Source organism: Tachysurus vachellii, chromosome 5 (genome assembly GCF_030014155.1).
Source record: "Tachysurus vachellii isolate PV-2020 chromosome 5, HZAU_Pvac_v1, whole genome shotgun sequence".
Taxonomy (NCBI): Eukaryota; Metazoa; Chordata; class Actinopteri; order Siluriformes; family Bagridae; genus Tachysurus; species Tachysurus vachellii.
Window position 1 is genome coordinate 26,320,156 of NC_083464.1, and position 22,715 is coordinate 26,342,870.

The 22,715-nt window shown below is 41.0% G+C and overlaps 1 protein-coding gene across 1 annotated transcript in view; it reads right to left on the bottom strand.

Moving 5' to 3' along the window:
* Positions 1-2,795: 2,795 nt before the first annotated feature.
* bcam (basal cell adhesion molecule (Lutheran blood group)) overlaps positions 2,796-22,715 on the bottom strand; it is a 51,478-nt gene continuing 31,558 nt past the window's right edge. The window contains exons 2-16 of the mRNA XM_060870831.1: positions 19,730-19,851; positions 18,854-19,067; positions 15,991-16,067; positions 15,767-15,863; positions 14,703-14,885; positions 14,481-14,602; positions 14,249-14,390; positions 13,907-14,022; positions 13,648-13,789; positions 10,538-10,662; positions 9,339-9,480; positions 9,228-9,257; positions 8,200-8,341; positions 5,540-5,630; positions 2,796-5,406 (exon numbers count right to left, since the gene is read on the bottom strand). Of these exons, the coding sequence (XP_060726814.1) occupies positions 5,404-5,406; positions 5,540-5,630; positions 8,200-8,341; positions 9,228-9,257; positions 9,339-9,480; positions 10,538-10,662; positions 13,648-13,789; positions 13,907-14,022; positions 14,249-14,390; positions 14,481-14,602; positions 14,703-14,885; positions 15,767-15,863; positions 15,991-16,067; positions 18,854-19,067; positions 19,730-19,851 (1,748 nt within the window). The 3' untranslated portion in view covers positions 2,796-5,403. The remainder of the gene's footprint in view (positions 5,407-5,539; positions 5,631-8,199; positions 8,342-9,227; positions 9,258-9,338; positions 9,481-10,537; positions 10,663-13,647; positions 13,790-13,906; positions 14,023-14,248; positions 14,391-14,480; positions 14,603-14,702; positions 14,886-15,766; positions 15,864-15,990; positions 16,068-18,853; positions 19,068-19,729; positions 19,852-22,715) is intronic.

Below are 22,715 nucleotides of genomic sequence, written 5' to 3' on the forward strand. Positions count from 1 at the left end.
CAATCTGGATTATGACTCCTTCCTGAACACACACACACACACACACACACACACACATTTCTCCTCCTTCAATTTCAAAATACACATATGCATACACGGACACCAAGCCAGAGCGGCGCACCAAAAAATAACCGTCACTCACACTAATGAGAGATCGGCATCATACCGAAATCAGTGAGATGGAGTGACATCAGTGTGTTGATTTATCTCTCTGAATCAATCCGGATCCATAGCAATTTAGACCTTAGCTCGAGCCAAACTCACTTTATCTCCAACAGCCCCCCTTTTTTAAAATACACCTAGAAGGTTCATTTATTAGAGTGGAATTGATTGACACTTAAGCTTCATTCCAACATGAGTGGTTTTACCTGCGAATCTCCAGTCATTGTACTAGTAAAGTCTTCAAGAGGAGACCTTCATAGCTGGTTGCCACGGTGACAGTGTTAATCAGTGGGTGGTCCATGAAGCATACCTCATCCTTGTTTGAGTGACAATGTACAGTAAAAGTTTATATTCGAGTGGAATTGAGCAACAAAGAGCTCCTAAGCAACTAAGAGGTCAGCATAATTTCTGAGTTCATTACAGACTTAACACTAATCTCTTCCTGCCGAAGTCATCTCGTCGAAGTCTTCATCCTGTCGAAGTCCTCATCTGGAGTTGCCAGCTTATACTGTAAAAATCGACCCTATCTGTTGAGTGGCTGTAGGTGTGGACACGGTGTTACTCTTCTCCTTCATCTCTCTGTGTTCATGTGGTATAACTGATTAAACAGTCAGAAAAGATGGTTTCCAATGATAATCAGTTTGCTCCGTCACTTCTCACTGTTTTCTTTTCTCCCATTTGGCAGGCATGGGAGACATGCTGTGGGCTAAATGAAAGGGCTAGCGCTTCACTGAGAGTGATGGGTGTTTTAATTAGTTAAAGGAAGTGCTTTTATTATGACCATAAATAAATGTTAAGACAGGCGAAAGGAAGGTCGTTGATTATCTGGATCGCATTCAAGTGTTTGCTGAAACGAGCATCTATCTCAAATATCTTCAAAAATGGCTTCAAAATGCGTCACTGAGAAAGCAATGATTTAAACAATGTGTTAAAGTGGTTTAACGTGGATTTGTGGCAGCGATCATAACAGAAAACAGAGATGCTGGGGCTGAATTGTGTCTTTTCCAGACTGTAGAGCAGTGGTCTTCACTATTTTTTTCATGTGAGCCACACTGATAGGACAAAGTCAATAGGAGAGCCACTTTCACCGCAAAGTATGCCAAGTTATTCAGTCTTAAATAGCTTATCTGCTTAAATACAATGTATTTGTATAAATATTGCAATACAATAATTACTCGAGTTGCGGATGATGCATGCTCCCCATCAGTTACCTCTTTTGTCACTGTCACATTGCTTTGTTGCTGTTCATTTTGTGCGCATTTTGTTTGATAAGAAATCGATCCATTTTTTGTCCGTGTGTACAGTAAACACAAGTTGTTAACTAGCATGAAACACAAACTAGCTTCTGGCAGGCCGCCAAAAACTGGCTATTGCGCAGAACGCAGTGAGTCAGTGACGAGTCAAATTATATATAAATATATATTATTATTTGTAATAGAGCACATTCATTTTTCTGTGCTTCCCTGATTGTTATTTAAATGAAAAATAAATTTTAACCGCATGATCATATCATCGTATTATTTACTGCCATGCGAGCCGCATATTAAAGCTTGGCGAGCCGCAGGAGGCTCGCGAGCCGCGCAATGAGTAACACTGCTGTAGAGTCATGCTGCCCAGCCATGGGGCAGTTTAGACTGATAGTATTCTTAATTCGTGACCTATAGTGAAACTCTGTATTCACTGATAGAAACCTCTGTTAAGTCGCTCTGGATAAAGGCACCTGCCAAATGTGGTAAATGGTAATGGCCTACTTTTATTGGCTGATGTTTTTCACTGGAATACGCCATCAGTGTTTGAGAAGACGCATGAAAACTCCAGTTGTAGGTGTAACAAATGTGAACATGATTTATAATAAAAAAGTAGACTTAATACATATTGTCTCTCAGATTTGGAGGAAATATGACATGGATCCAGCAGAGTGTTATGCCACTTAGATAGGATCTGCCTATATGTCTTTAACTGTGAGTGGGTGTGTAATAGTTTGCCCTAAATCGTTCATATTAATCCCGCCAATGAGACCTTGTGCTAATATACACACTTAAAAGTTTCATTGTTTAGTTTAGTGAAAGCCATAATGTCCAATGAACATATCCATATACACTATAATTCAGCTTGCTTCAAAGACAAGCATAAAAAAGCGCTTCATATCTTTTAGGAATTTCCGATTTTTTTTTTTTGCTCACAGTGATTTATTTTTAAAAGCCATCCAATTCATCTACTCATTGAATTAATTTGTTTTTGTTTCAGGAGTACGTCTGCTGTCCTCCTCCTTCTAATCTGTCCTCCTCCTTTTACTGCTTCACTCCTCTCTTCCTCCAGGCTACAAATCACCCTGTAGGTTCAACAAGAGGTATTTCAATATCTTAATGGTCACTTGGCATGCTGAGGCAAGTAGAAACAAGGTTGTCTGCTCACTGGAGCACTCGGAAGAAGAATGTATATTGCGTAAGGAAAAATATAGAGCTTAATTTCTGCGGTCCGAGATGCCTTGATACATAAATCAGCAGGGTGTTTTATATCAAGCAAGCGTTTGATGTAGAAGTAGCAAAAATCCTATACTCATGAGTTTGCCTGCATTGAATACCAACAATATCTCATTTCCATGATTAACTGAATCTAACACAGGACACGGGTAAGGTGTGGGATTTTTTTTTTTTTTATCAGTATAAAGTCTACACAGCTCCACAAAAGGGGAAGAAACAGGCTACAAATCACACATCTAATACCACAAATTGTACATCGGAAAGAAGAAAGCAGTCACAATACTTTATAATTCATAACAAGATATCTAAACCTGACCTGCAAGACCAGTGAACGTGACAGATAGAAAACAAAAGCAATAATTCAGTAGTTTAAACACAAACGTCATTGTTTCAAAAAGTATGCACAAATAATATGTTGTTTTCACAATATAAAAAAAAAAAGGCTATAATGCTCGACCGCATCCCGGTGACAAATTGGCGTGAAGTTATAGCTGGAAAAAAAAATAAAATCAAACTTACATATAAAATAGAACATTCAGCTTGTTGAATATGAACATTTTGTAATGTAACGTGATGAACAGTTGACACATATTGAGAAAAGCATTGAGTATTTGTTTGTGTCTATGTGTGCTGTATGTGTGTGTGTGTGTGTGTGTGTGTGCGTGGCTAATGGAAGCACGTTCATACCAAACCACAGGATAATATGTACACTCAAGACTCAGTAGTTAGCTCATATTCAGACATATAGTAGAAACACACACTTCCCTAACCAGCCTTATTCAATTACTGTTAACTTGCGTGTTAGCATTTAGAGCATCTTTACTCTGCTAGAAGAAGCACTGTGTATAGTGTGTGTGTGTGTATGTGTGTGTGTGTGTGTGTGTGTCAGATTCATTTGATCGCAATCAAAGAATATCGACAGACGTAACAGCAGTAAGACGACTCAAGCTTTGGGGCAATAAAGTCTCTTAATATAACAGAGAATTCAAAACCTTTACAGTCTTTAATATTTTTGGTTAACGTTTAAGCAGGTGTGCGGCCATTAATCTAGCATTTCCATATCTACTGTCATTGATGAGACTCTTAACTACTTACTTAAACCTTTCTTGTACAGGGCCATGGAGTTGGAACTGAGTGAGATGCTGGAGGATTTGAAATAGACAGTAAACTAAATGCAAATAAAGAACCTCTGAGAAACGGATCGATGGGAGTCAGTAGAAGTTCACATTGTTTTGGACTTGGTCTGCGGCAGAACCGGTGCTCTGTAAGCTCTTTTAGTTTGGGTCCAATTGCAGTTTTAAGTCTGGGGGAAAAAATGTGTTAATTATCTAGTTAGATTAGAGGTTTTCTATTTCTCTCTCCAGACTTTTAATCAAACTAATAAACAGTTCGAACATGACTAGGTTGCACTGAGGCACACAGATGCAGAAAAAAATAAATGAAGGAAAAACAAAACTCAAAATGTTTCATAAGGTCACAGGGTTAAAAAATGATAAAACAAACAAAAAAAAAAAACAAAACAAAACAAAATTTAAAAGCAAGACGTTTTATCAAGGTCACAGGGTTAAAAGAGTCCAAGAACAAAAAACAAGATGTTTAGTAAGGTCATAGGGTTTAAAAAAAAAAAATCAAAAACAAACGAACAAACAAAAAAACACTCTTATTCTGGGCCAAAGTGTTAAAAAACAATGTTATTTTGTAAGGACACATGGTTTAAAAAAGGCAACAACCTGCAAGAACAAAAATAGTTTTTTTTTTATCTTTGAACAATGAACATCATTGGTTTAGGTTTTATTAAAAACAAAACAAAACTAAACTAAACAAAACAAAAAAGCCCAAGCGTCTCATTGTTCGTCCTGTACGTGTCAGAGCGTTCATTAGCGTTCATTAGCATGACTTTGCATTTCCCACTTTCTAATCTCTTGCTCCATGGCACCTCCAAGTATTTGGTTTGCTCAAACTTTACAGATGTATTGGCAGTATAAGAAGTTACCATGTAATACAGATATATATATAAAAAAGCAAACATTTGGCTATACATACAATGATGGGAAAAAAGAAAGACAGGCTATGTTCAGTAGCATGCAAGTCCACAGTCAAGCAGTTTGTACAGGACAAAGTGTGTGCTTATGAGAACTGTTTTAAAACGTGATCATCAGGTTTCAGTGCACTGGTGAAGAATTGGGAAAGAACAGACAGTAAGTGCAGTGTCTAATGCAGACTAGAAAAGTTGAAAAAAGAAGTGCACCTGCCAAAGATCAATCCAGTGGCACGGTGATTTAATTAAAAGATTTCAATTTTGGGACAGAAAAGAAATTTGTCAGAATGCCCGGTGCTGGATTGAGTTTCCGCTGCTTTCTTTTTCACAGCTAGTCTGCAGAGTCATGATCAGTGGACAGTGACTTGCATGATTGGTTTCTCACTTTAGGAAAAAAAAAAGGTTGTAAATTTACCCCACCCCAATATAAAAGAGAAGAGCACTTTTACTTAAAAAATTGTTCGAACCCACAATCTTTAACCCCAAACGCTGTGTCAAACCCCGTCTGCCTCCCCTAACCCGACCCTAAGCAAAATTTACAGCTCAAATATATCGTCTCCTCCGCTTCAGCATGGTGCCTCACTCTGGGAAAACACACACACCCACACACACACACTCACACAAACCCACACACACCCACAAACACCCACACACACACACGCACCCCTGCTGCTCTTCAATTCCGCAGATGATTTATCTTCCTCTTCCTCTTCTCTCATATCACTAATGGAGAGGAAAGCACAGAAGAATACAATGGTTACTTCAGTTCCCATGGCACCACACCATGGTTCTCAGGACGTGTACACAACCAAAATGACTCTATCAAAGTTATGGACTTTGACCTTTATCTTCTTACCTGCTCTTTATTAAGCAGCCCTGACCCCTCGTTGGGCTTCTCGCTGGATTTCATCTCCACCACAATGTCATTGTTCACCTCCCCGGATGCTCTGCTCGTTCACACAAAGGGGTTCACGCAGAAGAGAAAGTGGAAACAAAATCCTCTGTAAATCTCATATAACAGGTGGAAAGTTAATAAACATTATGATATTAACATAACATAACTTAAAATAAATATTAAAGTATATTATAGGGAAACTACTACAATACTGCTACATAAGAATGTGACCTTGGCTATTTGACTAAATCTCTGAGATCTGGGTTTATCTACTTTACTTATTCTACTCCTGCCATACCAGGTTCTACAGACTCCCATGAACTCCTTCCTGTTATCTGTCCTGCCTCCTGTACCTCCTGTATAGTGATTATAGCAATAGGTCTAGTAATAACTAATCCTTATGTATTATTTATCCTTAGATTTTATTTTTAACTAGAATTCCTAGATTTATTCCTAGAGTTTCGAAAACATCACTATTTGCATTGCTAGTATTTAGAGAATAGATAGATAGAAAGAAAGATAGATAGATAGATAGATAGATAGATAGATAGATAGATAGATAGATAGATAGATAGATAGATAAAGATATAACATCCCATCATTACCTATATTTGTAACACTTAGAACATTAACTGCACAGTAAAAGCATTTTCCCACTAGACAGTGTGGTGTCAAATATGTCATCCCTCATTTGATTGTTGTTTCCATTGCTAAGTGACCGACACTATAAATAATGTTGTGTTCAAAGGGAACAAATACCTGACCGATAAGTACTCTGAGCACCGACTAACCAATCAATGAGGCTACTGATGTAGCCACAAAGTCCTTTTTTCTATAAACAGCACAAAATCAAAATAAGAGTGCGAACGAGACAAAGCATTTGGGAATGTCAGCATTATTCTCAGTTGTTTTGGGAAATGATTAGGACTCTAATGACTCATGGAATCTGGATCATAAATATGGCAGGAATGGGTACCAATAGTACCCATCAGAGACATACGGGTGGAGCTGCTAATATTGCAAACATTAGGGACAGAATTGTTGAGTCATTAACTGCCAATAAATAATAGTGACCAATGGTTGTCATCTTTAGTAGTGTTTGGCTATATTTACATTTTTTTTTTTTACTTGATTGAAGTGAATTGTCCATAGTGTGTGATTCTGTGAGTGAATGAGAGTGTGTGTGTGTGTGCCCTGCGATAGGTTGGCACTCCGTCCAGGGTGTATCCTGCCTTGATGCCCGATGACGCCTGAGCTAGGCACAGGCTCCCAGTGACCCGAGAAGTTCGGATAAGCGGTAGAAGATGAATTAATTAAAATGAATGAATGATTGAATCAAATTGAAATCAAATCTTCTGATCTGATATGAACCAAATCTGATTTTCTATCAGACACTTGACTATCACACCCATATGCGCTGGTTGAACATAACAATTATAATAAGCTCTACTCTTCAGGGAAAGCTTTCCACTATAAGAGGAGTATTGTTGAGGTCAGGGGCTGACGTTAGACGAGGAGGCCTGGGGTGCAGTCAGTGTTCCGGTTGATTCCTAAGGTTTTCGGTAGGGTTGAGTCAGATTCAGGGCTCTGAGCAAGAGTTCCTCTATGCCGTATGTTCAAGGAGCTTGCTTGTGCACAGGGGCATTGTCATGCTTAGAACAGGGTTGGAAAATTGTAATTCTAGGTCACAAAGAACTATGAAATTGTGGCAAGAGTTTGTAGAAGAAGCACATGGGGGTGTGATGGTGGTGTGTGTCTTGGCTATTTAGTGTAAGCCTGATAAATTGCCATGTAACATGAATGAGAAAAATCTGAATTTATGTATCTGATTCTCCCCAATGTCACAAAACAGGTTCCTTGTGCTACAGGATTTCTGTAATATTTATGGAGATGATTGTGGTGAGTTTGACGATAAACAATGACTACATTGTGAAAGAAACACAATCCTGACCGCAGTCCTGTTGCTGGGACCTCTCGCATACCTACACATCAGTCAGCATAGCACTTTCAGCAAAAGCTAAAATAAAATAGTCTTCTTGACATGAATATGTACAGCACACTGACTACTGATCCCCAGAATGAAATGCCATGCAGAGTTGAGTGACAGCGCACTTATTAGTTGCTTCCTGAACAACATTAAAATGATTTCCTTGTTTGAGGCGGGTGTACTGTACTGTAGTTTAATTATTTAGGGCCTCACACGAGAGAGGTGTTTTAACAGAGGTGTGTTTAGAGATATGTGACAATATAGTCAGATCCGATGTGTGGGGAAAAAATGAAATCATGTGTTAGATGCAAATGCTAAATCGAGAACGTTGTACTTGGTTGGTTATTCATGCTTTGACCTTTCTTCTTTGTTGCTACTGCTGCGTCTATTATTTACTGTTAACACTAGCATTGTGTGGGAGATGATGTCACACCAATTCAGAGAGCTCCTATTGTCCCTGGGGTACTTTTGTGATGGGAAATGTCACAGATACCCATCCAGGGTGGCAATGGTTCTAGATTAGTAACCTTAGTGTATCATAATCACACTGTTCAGTGGAACAGCAACATAATAACCTTAAGTGTCTTTAAACAATTAAATGACTTCACGCTCAGTTCCCCTTATAGATACTCACACTTCTTTCTTCTCTTTCTTGCGGCAAGCCATCCTGCCCTTCTTAGTGAAGAAATAAAGAAGAGCCACCAGCAGGAGCAACAGCAGCACACACCCCAACACTGCAACCACCACTCCTTTCGAGCCACCCTCCTGACCCTCAGCTAGAAGCACACAACACAGAGAATAACAGAGAGAGAGAGAGAGAGAGAGAGAGAGAGAGAGAGAGAGAGAGAGAGAGAGAGTGTAGAATGGTGGAGAAGAGGGAAGGGAAAAATTGTGGACGATAAGTGAATGCACGTAATGAAACAGAGAGAGAAAGGAGAAGAGGAGGAAGGTTTTTGATAGAACATGATGAGAAGGACAAGAATGAGTCGGAGGTGGAGAGGAGGTGGGTGGAGCAGCAACGGTGGGAAGTAAACAAGAAAGGACATAAGGTATTGTTTTACTATTAAGCACCATTGGCATTGTGTCACATGAGAAATGAAGACAAAAAGAGGTAAACGCCCTCAACTGAGCTATCACACACACACACACACACAGTAGCAGCAAACATACAGACCTGTTGCAAACACTGGACTTCCTTTGAGCAGCAATGTAAGAAGAGAAAGCGTTGAGTTCCATGGCAGAAACCGCAAGCATAGACAATAGATATAACCCCAGTGACATTGTAAAAGTACTCACATATATGTGACAAGCCCACCACCATGATAAGACGCAAACACTACAGTGACTCACTCACACACACGCTAGCAGACATGAGGAGGAAGAAACGAGTAGGAAAGGTAACACCCCAAGCAGTGACAAGAAGGATGGAGAGGAGAGAAAAATAGAACCAAATTCTTTATTGTCCCCAAGCAGGAAAAAAGTCGGAAGGACGGACATCGTACAAAGACGGAAACATAATACAATATACAATATACACAGTGGTTCTGTTAGCAATACTCAATATACAATGTACAGTGCTGGAAGAGCTAGGCTACAGGGTATGGAGAAGGCAAAGTCCAGAAAAGGAGGAGAAGAGGACAAAGAGCAGGCTCAGTTGTCTACCTTTTGCATCGTTTGAATCGACTCGGTTGCCTGTAGAAGAAAAGGAGAAGGTCACTTTAGATCTTGAAAACAGTTTTACATTATTTAGATGAGGTTAAAAAAGGAACCTACTTGAGTGGATTTCGACCATGAACATCTTTCTGTCTGCACCGTGTATGTTGTTTGCCTCACAGGTGACTCCGTCTTTCAGAACAGCAGCTGAGGCCTCCAGGGTGACTGTACTGGTGAACTTATTACCATTTATTGCTACTGACTATAAACACACACAAACACACACACACACATGTACAAACACACACATGTACAAATACACACACACATACAAACACACACATGTACACATACGTGCAAACACGCACACACAGGTGCAAGCAAACACACATACACACACGTGCAAACACACACACACGTATAAACACACACACACATGCAAACACACACACGCAGATGTATAAACACATATGCACAGACACGTGCAAACACACACACGCACATACACAAAAGAACACAAACACATACACATGCGAACACACACATATACACATACGTGCAAACAAGCACACACATGTGCAAGCAAACACACACACACATGCAAACACACACACACGCAGATGTATAAACACATATGCACACACACACGTGCACACACAAAACACACACACAGGGAAAGAAAAGGAGAGAAAGGAATTTGAATATATATTTCAATGTAACTGCTTTTACAATACAATGACGCAGTTATTAGAAAATCCTCAGTGATCAGATGGTGTGATGCTTCCAGGACGCGAAGCCGGTAAAAGTTATTTATCAACTATTACAATGTTTCTTTTATTAATATGCAATATGTTGTATCTCTCAACTGCTTCTGGCTACATAATGTAATGGAATGTCTGTGAGATAAGTTAGTTCGCTGTTAACCCTTACAGCCATAAACAGTCATTTCCCTCATGTATTTAATCTCATTAAATTCTGCAGCTTGTCCTTTTAAAGCTTACTAACAGCTCCTTACTGTAAGCACCTGTGCTTGAGCTATCACTATAATAATGATAACTATTTGACTATTCAACATAATATATATGTTTGTAATTTGCATTACAGACCTTTTGACCAATCAGATTAGAGTATTACAGCACTAATATTTGCATAACCGCTCAGTAATTGAAATGATAGGCCTAGAAAATGAATTGATATCATGGTCGATTGTGCAGATGTGCTCTCATATAATGAGTAATGAGACACACACACACACACACACACATACACACACACACACACACACACACAGACAGACAGACACACACACGCACACACACCTCCTTGCCAGAGGGTTTCCAGGTGAACTGTGGAGCAGGATAGCCTTGAGCAGAACACTCGAGAGTGACCATATCTCCCTGCTTTGCAACTTCTGCTCTCTTGGGCTCATCAATCTCAGGCTGACCTACAGAGAGAGAGAGAGAGAGAGAGAGAGAGAGAGAGAGAGAGAGAGAGAGAGAGAGAGAGATGTGTGTGTGTGAGAGAGATAGAGAGAGAGAGAGAGAGAGAGAGGTGTGAGAGAGAGAGATTCAGAGAGGAAGAGAGAGAGAGAGAGAGAGAGAGAGAGAGAGAGAGAGAGAGAGAGAGAGAGAGAGAGAGAGAGAGAGAGAGAGAGAGGGGTGTGTGTGTGAGAGAGAGAGAGAGAGAGAGAGAGAGAGAGAGAGGGGTGTGTGTGAGAGAGAGAGAGAGAGAGAGAGAGAGAGAGAGAGGTGTGAGAGAGAGAGATTCAGAGAGGAAGAGAGAGAGAGAGGTGTGAGAGAGAGAGAGAGAGAGAGAGAGAGAGAGAGAGAGAGAGAGGTTACACTGGTATGCCACAAGTTCAAGCTTCAAGAAAAGCAATTCAACATTTTTAAGAGTTCTGTACATCAGGTCAGTGATAATAGTACTTAAAAGCAGTAATAAATATAAAAAGGAGACAGAAAAGATTGGGTTTGATTAGAAATCCGAGCATGTTTACACAGATTTTAGTCATGCTTTTGGATAAGCGCGTTTGGTCTTTCCTCAAGCCGTCACTTACTGTACTGCACAATTTCATCATATCAGCTAATGGAAGTTAATGGAATCGTTAATAACTGACAGCACTCAGGACCTCGCCAACCACGTCCACATTCAGACACAAACATATCACACATTTCCTTTATCCGCAATCTTATTCCCTAACGAATACTCCTGCTCTGCTGTGTTGTTATCAGATTTGGCTGAGGAAAGGGACGTGAAGATTAGAGCTATCCCAGACCCATCCCATCCATTGTCCATACAGGCCAGAGCCTTAATACACATGTTGAGTGTGTATTGTTCTGTCCTAGTAGCATGGGAAAGGTAAGCACACCATGCACCAGAGCTATGACCTGAACCTAATCCAAAATAAAGCTTCCTTGTAAGAATCTGTCACATAAGAGATCTCGCTGGATTATTTCGTTGTGATGAAAAACCCATGAAAGAGTGCACCTGGAACTTAGGCGAGCGAGATCTATAATTATACAGGATCGACAGGATTTATAGAACAAATAAAATGACACTGCACCCTAAATAAAACACAAGCTTTAGCGCAACTACTAATTAGACGTTACAAGCCTCTGAAGTAGCAGAGAGGAATTCAGAAATAATGATCAGTTAGGGGTTTGTGATATCCCCAGACCTGCAAAAATGGTGCAAACATCACTGTTCTGTTTGCTGACAAAAAAGCACGAGATTACGCTGTCACATCCTGTGCCAAACAGAAACAGGAGCTTATGAGAGGGGGCTGAACGCAACACAAGGCTTAGCTCGGATTGATTTAATGACTATTTGAAACACACTTCAATGTTGTTTGTTTTTTTGTTTTTTTGTGAAACTAATACACACGGACTATCAATTTGAGTTCTGAGTTTCTTCAGCGGTAGAAACATATAACAGTCAGCTTCAATGCCAAAGCATTTACATACATTTTTTGCACGTGGATGTACCTATCAGTTCTCCCTGGAGTTTCTGGTCTTCGGCAACAAGACCCGGTGTCTGTCACTTGGCTTCAATAGATTCAGGTGTAGCTACTGTGTGAAAACCTGCACCCACACTGACCCTTTCCAGATAAGAGATCACACCCTTAAGTCATCCTCTTCAATAGTTATCTTGGCTTTACTTTGGGTTTTGAACACTTCTCATTGAGGAGATGTGGCGATATTTCTCTTTTTATTTGCTACTGTTTTGGTTCTAACTTATAGTAATGGTTTTAGGGTGTGGCTTGAGTTGTTTGCCTCACGCCTTCAGTGTTGGGGCTTCGATACACACTTCCTCCATGTATATCTGTGGGGTTTGCATGTTCTCACTGTTCCTCCAGGAACTACGGCTTCCTTCCCCAGTTAATAGAACGTGTTATAGACTGACTACCATCACTGAATTGTTTATAGTTAGTGAATGGGTGTGTGTGTGTATATATATATATATATATATATCGTGGTATATATCGAGGTTTCCGCCCGACAGCGACGATACATATATATATATGTATCGTCGCTGTCGGGCGGAAACCTCGTATGTCCAAATTTGGTCAATTTCATATTTTTTCACATATCGATGCTATTGGTCAGTCCCCACGTGGGTTTGTTATTTTTACAAGTTATTAACCAATCTAAAGTCTTGAAAATAGCTTGAGCGCAAATCTCATAACTCCATTGGACACTTCAACTGTCCACCTCTTCCTCACTCCGCGGGAGAGCTTCGCGGCATATTTCTCCTCAAGAAGAGTCGCAACGAATCAACACGTCTTCTGAGGTAAATGTCTTCAAAACACTGGGCTCAAAGAAAAAAAAATCTTGACCCCCGCTAGTTCTGGTGCTCGTCTGAGGACAGGAATTTAGCGCAAGACAATCCACTGCAACGCGGACTAAACCCTGTGCACTGCAGATAAGGTACAGCGTTTTTTTCATTTCCTGAAAAATAACGGTTTTGGAGATACGAGGATTCCGTCTGACAGCGACGATATATATGATTGTGCCCTGTGAGAGACTGGCATCCTGTCCATGGTGTAGACTACCTTGTGCCACAACACCCAGGGATAGGATCCAGGTTCCCCTTGACCCAGTAGGCTAAGTGGTGTATAGTAGGAAGGAATGGATGGAAGGATGAATAACTGCTGTGTTTAATTTAGTTCTAGTTATGACTTATTAAACAAAGAATGAATATGTGTACCATGCAGTATATAGTGCTGTGGCCTACGAACCAGTTCCTGGGCTAAAATGTGTGTCTCTTTTGCATGTATCACAAACACGCACAAAAAAAAACTTCTCACATTTAAAATCTGATTACTACCAAAAGTGAAAAAGCAGAAAAGTGCATTTTGATTATAAACTTCAATCAAATGTATGTAAGAAAAAAGAACATGTGTGTGTATGTGTGTGTGTGTAGATGTTACCTGTGACGATTACTGTGACATTAGCTTGCTTCTGCAGGCCTGGCACTGAGAAGACTGATGCAATACACACATACTCGCCAGCATTATCCAGACTTGTGGACTGCAGGGACAGGGACCCCTTCTGAGACAGCTGCTTGCCATCCTACACACACACACAAACACACACACCATGATCACTGTGTTCATACCGGAAATCATAATGATGATCGTCATAAAAATGGAAAATAAAGAAGAAAGGATGGAGGGATTTATGACTTGCCTTCATCCATGAGAGGGTGTACTCATCAGAAGACCTGGTCTTGCATTGAAGCTCAATGGGCTCACCTTTATTAATCATCAAAGGGCCGGCTGGCACCACAGACACTGTGTCCAGATCTGAGAGAGACGAAAATAAAAGATTTGCTTTCATTAAGGTTCTAAACGCTTGGACTGGATCATTTTGTTGCATAGCCAGAATTCTGTTTGTTAGTTGTTGACAAAATGAACCGATAACATTAACTGAACTCTTTAGGGTACTAAATGTAATTGTATCTAAACAAAGAACATAATTAAATTCACAAAAATGTTAACTTCCATCAAACCTGAATCTCTAATGACTCACAGTGCACGTTGAGGGTGAGGCTCTTGTACAGGGAAATATCCACAGCATCAAAGTCCATCGCTTCACAGTTGTAGGTACCTGCATCACTGCGTGTGACATTGCGCAGAGTAAGTAATCCTGTGCTACTCGGTTGTGTAAAGTCCTGCATGGATAAGAGACAAAGAATGAGCGACAGTGAAAGGAGAAGCCATATGAAGGAGCAGTGTGCAACTGGTAGAAAAAGAACCCTGACCTCTTTGGAGAACTCGAACTGAGGCTGAGGGTTCCCGTCTGTCTCACATTTCATCTGAACCTCATCTCCCTCTTTGATCGGTGTCGTGTTCAACAATCTGAAGAACACGTTCTCGGCCGGGTCTGGCGGTAGGAGAACAGAATGAGATGATGAACATGATCGTGGAGCGTTTCACAGTGCTTCTGAGAGACAACGGTGTTCATGCATGAGTGTGTGACTCACAGAGCAGGGTGAGGTTAAAATGTTCAGAGTTCTCCTTTTTGATCTCGTTGTTCGGCATGCGGTACTCTACAGTGCAGTGGAACACTGACTTGGCGTCCTTCTTCTCGGGTTGGAGGTACAGAGTGCTCATAACTGTGTAGAGATCTGAGGACTCCTTCACCACACCCGGGACCATGTAGACCTCTGAAAGAAAGAGACAAATTGATTCGAATTTGAAGGTTCAGCTAACAGGTTCCCACGAGGTTAGAATAAAGGTTACAAAAATAACATTTCGGCAACGTTGCAAAAATATTTAAACAGTGGACTCTAAATGTTGCGCACACAAATTTCCCAGTTTGATATAAACAAACCTTGTGTGAATATTTACAAGTACAAGTAGCAACATAGCTATATCATGTATACAAAAAAAAGTATATTTACTTACCTGCTTGTACAGATAATTCTATTTCTATTTTTAATTCAACTATTTTTCTACTTTTTATGACACACACCACTTTTTAAACCATGGTTGTTTATGTGAAAAATAAAAATAAAGTTTGAACTGTAATCTGCAATCTCAAACAATATATTGTAATTTTCTTTATATTTTATCTTTATATTTTAAGCGGCATTATATGCAGATATTTATATCAGCTAATCAAATAGCATCTTTATAGATATTGTGATCATTGTTATCCTTCAGCTTGGTCGGTGTCGCCACAGCAGATAGTTTGATTTTGGCCATTTTTTAGTCTAATTTATGATGAAAATTTAATGTCTTGAACGTGGTCATGGTGTTTTTTTTTGCGTTTACTGTCACAAAATGTTTAAACCTTTTAGAACCATGTTACTGGACTAATCAATGTTACATGTTTACTAGACGGCACAAAGAGAATAGCGTTGATAAAATCGCTATGTATTACACCTCCATGTGGTAACCTGTTGAGCAGAGAGATTTGAACGGGTTCAGTTGTAATCGTCTAGACGTACAAAAGTTCCACAGACGATTATGTGAAGAATGCTACACCTTTACCAGTTTTGCATCCAGTTCAGGTTTAGCTAATGTAAGAGAGTTCATTACTCACTCTCTTTAGGATCTAACACCTCCGGCAGTGGATTGGAGTCTTTAAACCAGATGATACGAGGCTCCGGGTGACCGTTGCTGCTGGTACATTTGCCCACCTGAACATGACACCACATTACAGAGTAAAATTATTCATTTATTCCAGTTATAATGGATATATAACTTATATATAAAATGTGCACCGTGAAATCTAGAGACTTGCTTCAGACAGGTGACAAAACCTACCTGATGTGCTGTGGGGTTATCTTGGCTTAAAGGAATGCTTCGTTTGTTATCAGACACTACTGGTTTTTCTGGAGCAACTGAGAGAGAGAGAGAGAGAGAGAGAGAGAGAGAGAGAGAGAAGAGAGAGATTGAGAGTTTGAGAGAGTTTGAGAGAGAGTTTGAGAGAGAGAGAGAGAGAGAAGAGAGAGAGAGAGAGAGTTTGAGAGAGGAAGAGAGAGGTGTGTGTGTGTGTGAGAGAGAGAGAGAGGTGTGTGTGTGAGAGAGAGAGAGAGAGAGAGAGAGAGAGAGAGAGAGAGAGAGTGGTGTGTGTGTGTGTGAGAGAGAGAGAGAGAGAGAGAGGTGTGTGTGAGAGAGAGAGAGAGAGAGAGAGAGAGAGAGAGAGAGAGAGAGAGAGAGAGAGAGAGAGAGAGAGAGAGAGATTGAGAGTTTGAGAGAGTTTGAGAGAGAGTTTGAGAGAGAGAGAGAGAGAGAGAGAGAGAGAGAGAGAGAGAAGAGAGAGAGAGATTGAGAGTTTGAGAGAGTTTGAGAGAGAGAGAGAGAGAGAGAGAAGAGAGAGAGAGAGAGAGTTTGAGAGAGGAAGAGAGAGGTGTGTGTGTGTGTGAGAGAGAGAGAGAGAGGTGTGTGTGTGAGAGAGAGAGAGAGAGAGAGAGAGAGAGAGAGAGAGAGAGAGAGAGAGAGAGAGAGAGAGAGTGGTGTGTGTGTGTGTGTGAGAGAGAGAGAGAGAGAGAGAGAGGTGTGTGTGTGAGAGAGAGAGAGAGAGAGAGAGAGAGAGAGAGAGAGAGAGAGAGAGAGGGAAGAGAGAGAGAGAGAGAGAGAGAGAGGGAAGAGAGAGAGAGAGAGAGAGAGAGAGAGAGAGAGAGAGAGGAGAGAGATTGAGAGTTTGAGAGAGTTTGAGAGAGAGTTTGAGAGAGAGAGAGAGAGAGAGAGAGAGAGAGAGAGAGAGAGAGAGAGAAGAGAGAGAGAGATTGAGAGTTTGAGAGAGTTTGAGAGAGAGTTTGAGAGAGAGAGAGAGAGAGAGAGAGAGAGAGAAGAGAGAGAGTTTGAGAGAGGAAGAGAGAGGTGTGTGTGTGTGTGTGTGTGTGTGTGTGTGTGAGAGAGAGAGGTGTGTGTGTGTGAGAGAGAGAGAGAGAGAGAGAGAGAGAGAGGTGTGTGTGTGAGAGAGAGAGAGAGAGAGAGAGAGAGAGAGAGAGAGAGAGAGAGAGAGAGAGAGAGAGAGAGAGAGAGAGAGAGAGAGGGAAGAGAGAGAGAGAGAGAGAGAGAGAGAGAGAGAGAGAGAGAGAGAGAGAGAGAGAGAGAGAGAGAGAGAGAGGTTACACTGGTATTCCACAAGTTCAAGCTTCAAGAAAACCAATTGAACATTTTTAAGACTTCTGTACATCAGGTCAGTGATAATAGTAGAATTCAATTCAATTTAATTTATTTGCATATCACTTTTAACAATGGAGATTTTCTCAAAGCAGCGTAACAGAAGTTTAAAATGAACTTAGTATTTATCTCTAACATCTATCCCTAATGAGCAAGCCTGAGGAGAAGGTAGCAAAGAAAAACTCCCTGAGATGACATGAGAAAGAAAGGAACCAGACTCAGACAGGAACCCATCCTCATTTTGGTTGTTATATCACCCAAGATGACGATGATGTTATGTTCTGCACCTCCGTCTGCAATTTATCATTAGCCCTTTGCCATTTTGTCAAATTTGAGCACTATAATGTCCAATTCTAGTACCCTCTTGAAGATAACTAAATCTTTGCAATTGGGTTAGAAAATAATTGCTAAATCGGGCCATTTATACAAGCCTGGAAAGTAGTTTAAGATGATTAAGATGATAGTAAGAGAGCATCAGAAAAGCATCTGGGTATGTTGGAGCCGCATTATACACTACTACGACCTCCTGTCTCTCCCCAAGCTCATTTCCCTGCACCATTAGCCATTAGCCCAGCAGCATGAGTCAGTGCTCTCTGGGGAGGCGAGTCATTCACGATCATTAAAGCAATTATGGCTCTCTCTGGTCCGTCTGCCCAGGAACAGCCCGTGTACGCAAACAGCAATATATACTGTAATTGGTTGTCGTAATGAATACATGCATTTGTACGCGTATTGGACAGTGTATACAGTACATGTATAGATAAAACACACATTAATGGTTTATTCCAACATAAATAAAATGAATTTTTGACATATTGACCATTTCCGTGAATCTGGAAAATTCAGGCCTGGAGGCTTGGAGACAGTGTGGTGAAATATAGTGTAATATAGTCTCTGGAGTAACTTCAGGTCAAATATTCTGCTTCAGGGTATTGATGTTTGGCACAAAAGGAAAAAAAAAAAAGGTTAACCCTTCCTATTAAATGTCTTTAGTAGCCTGTCCCCGCTGGACATTTCTAAATGGGTCTAACACATTAATATAGATCTGACTGAGAGGTTTGGTGGCTTGGATGTGACAAGAAGTTGTTTTTTAAGATCGAGTCATTAGCATTCGTTCAACCCACCTAACACACACACACACACACACACACACATATACTCCTCTTAGGGAGATGAACTAGCTATGACAATCAATTCAAGTCAAATATGCAATGTTCATGTGACCTCTGACCAGCTAATTAGGCTAATAAATAGAATTAAGGAAGCTCAGTCCCTTATGTGTCATATACCATTTACGCCATGGACAGGGACCATAAACTAGACACCAGGGACTACACGAGGTGATGGTGGTGGTTGTGTCAGGTTTTTGAACAACTCCCATAATCTTAATTAACTCAATCCATTGTATCCTTAATTGAAAATTAACCAATCAGTGTGGAGACTCAGCCTCAGGCTCAGTGTGAACCTGTGTTATTAGCAAACGTGACAGAAAACTTACAGAAGACCTTGAGTTTGGTCTCAGCCTCTGAGGTACCCACGGGTCCACCGTCCACCTGACAGAAGAAGCTCCTCTCATCCATCACCTTTACTGGAGAGATGACCAGGGTCTTGTCGGTTTCCATGGTTACACGGTCTGTTAACGGTGTGTCTTTATCAAGGCCACTGTCTGTGGAAGACCTGAAAGCTACACGCTTCCGTGTACCAGCAGACTCCTGTGTGTGAGAGAGAGAGATGGGGGTGTGGGGGGTTATTATAGATACTGTCATCAGCATTATTTACTACTCACTCACTCACTCACTCATTTTCTACCGCTTATCCGAACTACCTCGGGTCACGGGGAGCCTGTGCCTATCTCAGGCGTCATTGGGCATCAAGGCAGGATACACCCTGGACGGAGTGCCAACCCATCACAGGGCGCACACACACACTCATTCACTCACGCAATCACACACTACGGACAATTTTCCAGAGATGCCAATCAACCTACCATGCATGTCTTTGGACCGGGGGAGGAAACCGGAGTACCCGGAGGAAACCCCCGAGGCACAGGGAGAACATGCAAACTCCACACACACAAGGCGGAGGCGGGAATCGAACCCCCAACCCTGGAGGTGTGAGGCGAACGTGCTAACCACTAAGCCACTGTGCCCCCCCGTTATTTACTATTGACTGTATAAATGGATATTGACTCACACACACACACACAAGCACACACACACACACACACACACACACACACGCACACATCCCATGTTGTACACTAGATTTATTTTCCTAGCCTAAACACAGATGATGTATTATATTGAGTTGTAAAGACGCAGTAGATAAAAAAAAAAAAAAAAGGGTAAAGAAAAGCTGAATTAAATGCACTTACAATAAACCACTGGACCACGGCAATGGTCCCGGTGGTGGTGTAGGAGCAGGGCAGCCGGGCAGTTTCTCCTACAATCACATCCACTGTAGGAGTCACCTTGACTGACACTGAAGCCAGACACACTAGAGAGAGAGAGAGAGAGTGAGAGATTGCATCAATATTTTGTATAGCTTTAACTTATCATTTAAAAGGCATCGCTTCAACTATTAAACAGCGTGACTCTGCATGTTTGACAGCATGACTGGTCTAATATATATCATGCCTATAAAAATTGAATACAATGCAAATGTAACACTATACACTTTGATTCAAAGTGAACACACAATACAACCTCTAATTCTCCTTAAACTCTCTTTGGAAGCATTAAATATAGCTTTAAATAGGATGAAGCCAGTTGATCACACACACAACACACACACACACACAGTGTGCACTTTGTCACTAAATACAAGCAGCCCTGCTGAGAAACGATACACACTCACACACACTAAAGCCATTGTGCGTTTGCTGCAGCTGTTGGGAGTGAGAGAGCGAGCGAGAAACCAGACAAACCTCCTGCTCTTTTGATAACTTTGTGCTATGAAAGATTTAAATATGGAGGCAGGGAGGTTATCAAACGGAGGTTATTTAACAAAGACACATTCATTTGTACATTGTGAGTCATACAGTGATGACCTACCTACTGTAGGACCTTCCTAAGCTCCACGAGGACGTCCCTGAGGACGTCTTGCACACACAAATGCATGTTTTGTAGCAACTGACAAAACAAAGCCTTATATAAAGTTTTGCGCTCATGTCCTCTGAGATTGTTCGAGTCTGCTGAGAGTCAGGTGTGTATTTACACTCTGGTAAAAAAGAGTGCTAAAAGCTTTTTAAGAGTTTCACTCTTCACTTCTTCTTTAACTAAGAACCGCTGCCGTAACCATAGACACGGCCCTGTGCTCGTCCCACACACACTTGGGACACACACACGCTACTGTTTGTCGTTATTTTTCTACAGCTGTGTATATACGTTACCTGGAAGAGGATGAGTTCCCTGTTTACCTGAACATCAAGCTAGCTTTCTCATGTTGTCTCAGGATGTTAAAACTAAAAGACTAAAAATAAAACCTAAATGAAAACTGATTGCAGTATTGCATATAGAGGACACAGAGTACTTTATAAGATTAGCTGCAAAATGAGATCTGAGACTAATTTCTGTACCTCGGTGAAGTGAGCTCAGTAAAAAGGTTATTGATATTTCATTTTATTAGTTGATTGACTGTCTCATTTCTAAATATAGAAAGAAAAAAAACCTGAAAAATCCCTTCCTGGACAATTCACACACGTGCACACACACACACGCACACACACACTGCTTTGAAATACACACAGTGGTTTGAAATGACCTTTGCATGTTAGAGTAGGAGTGTGACATTTTCCCGGGGTCACACAGTCAGACCTCACCACATACGTGTTGAGAGATCAAACGAGTTTTCTCGTCCTGTGAGGATCTCTGATTTCCTCCGCTCCCAGCACACACACACACACACACACACACACACATACAGTAATGTCTGAAAACTGACTGGACAGTAAAGACAGCATATATAATTTATTAGGTGCATGTTATTAAGTACATGCTGGCGTACTTATGTACCGTAGGTATAGAAGACCAAGATGATGGATCGCTCTCAACACAGCAGTGACACTTCCTCGTGACGTCTCAGAGACCTTTTCTTTGCCACTGTCACCTCTAACTCACTAGAGATGAAAGCTGTCTTTCACACCAGTCCGACGCAGAGAAGAGAAAGCTTCATGCAGTCTCAGGCTATCTGAAGTTCTCCACATGGAGAAATACGGGAGTGAGAAATCCTACCCGAGTGAGTTTTATCATTTATGCGACAGCACGAAAACATAATTCCGAAAGGCTTAGCTCATTGTACGATAAAAGGATCTTCACATAACAACGTGTGCCGCTTATCTAGTTCCTTGCGTACCTCCTTCAGTCCAGTTATCTTACAGCGTGACATCAGGTCAGAACACCCTGCTACAGGATACAAATAACACCAATGGGCATAAAGAAAATCAAACAAAAATGGGTTTTAAGTAAAATCAGAAAGCAATAGGAAAAGCCAACAATTCCACATGGATCTAAATCTACATCTGGATTTCTGTAAAGCTTGTAAATGTTCATTCATTCATCTTCTACCACTTATCTGAACTACCTCGGGTCACGGGGAGCCTGTGCCTATCTCAGGCGTCATCGGGCATCAAGGCAGGATACACCCTGGACGGAGGGCCAACCCATCACAGGGCACACACACACTCTCATTCACTCACGCAATCACACACTACGGACAATTTTCCAGAGATGCCAATCAACCTACCATGCATGTATTTGGACTGGGGGAGGAAACCGGAGTACCCGGAGGAAACCCCCGAGGCACGGGGAGAACATGCAAACTCAACACACACAAGGCGGAGGCGGGAATCGAACCCCCAACCCTGGAGGTGTGAGGCGAACGTGCTAACCACTAAGCCACCGTGGCCCCGCTTGTAAATATTAAATCTGAAAAAAATTTATGGAATTAATTTCAGTAAACGTCCACAGATGCTATAATATCCAGTCAACAGTCTGGTGGTCAGACACTGACCAATGATGTAGTACACACATGAAGTGCCTGAGACACTGATGCAGAGCACGTATCGTGCCATGAAGAAGGAATCGAAAAAAAAAAAAAAAAGTGAAGAACTGAATGAAATTTCAGAAAATGAAATTTTATTGCATTAAAAAAAACGATTGCAGATTCAGAGCAAGACAAGTCATGTGACATCGTCTCAACAATACAGGACATTCAGCCAAATCCAAATGTCATAGAGAGTTGAAAAGGAAACCCCTGCTTACAGCTTTGCCAATATAAGTAGCAAAAAAAAAAAAAGACAAAAAAAATCTTTTTTTAGAATTACTTTCTAAAATCTCACTATTTCATTGTTTTAGTCTGCA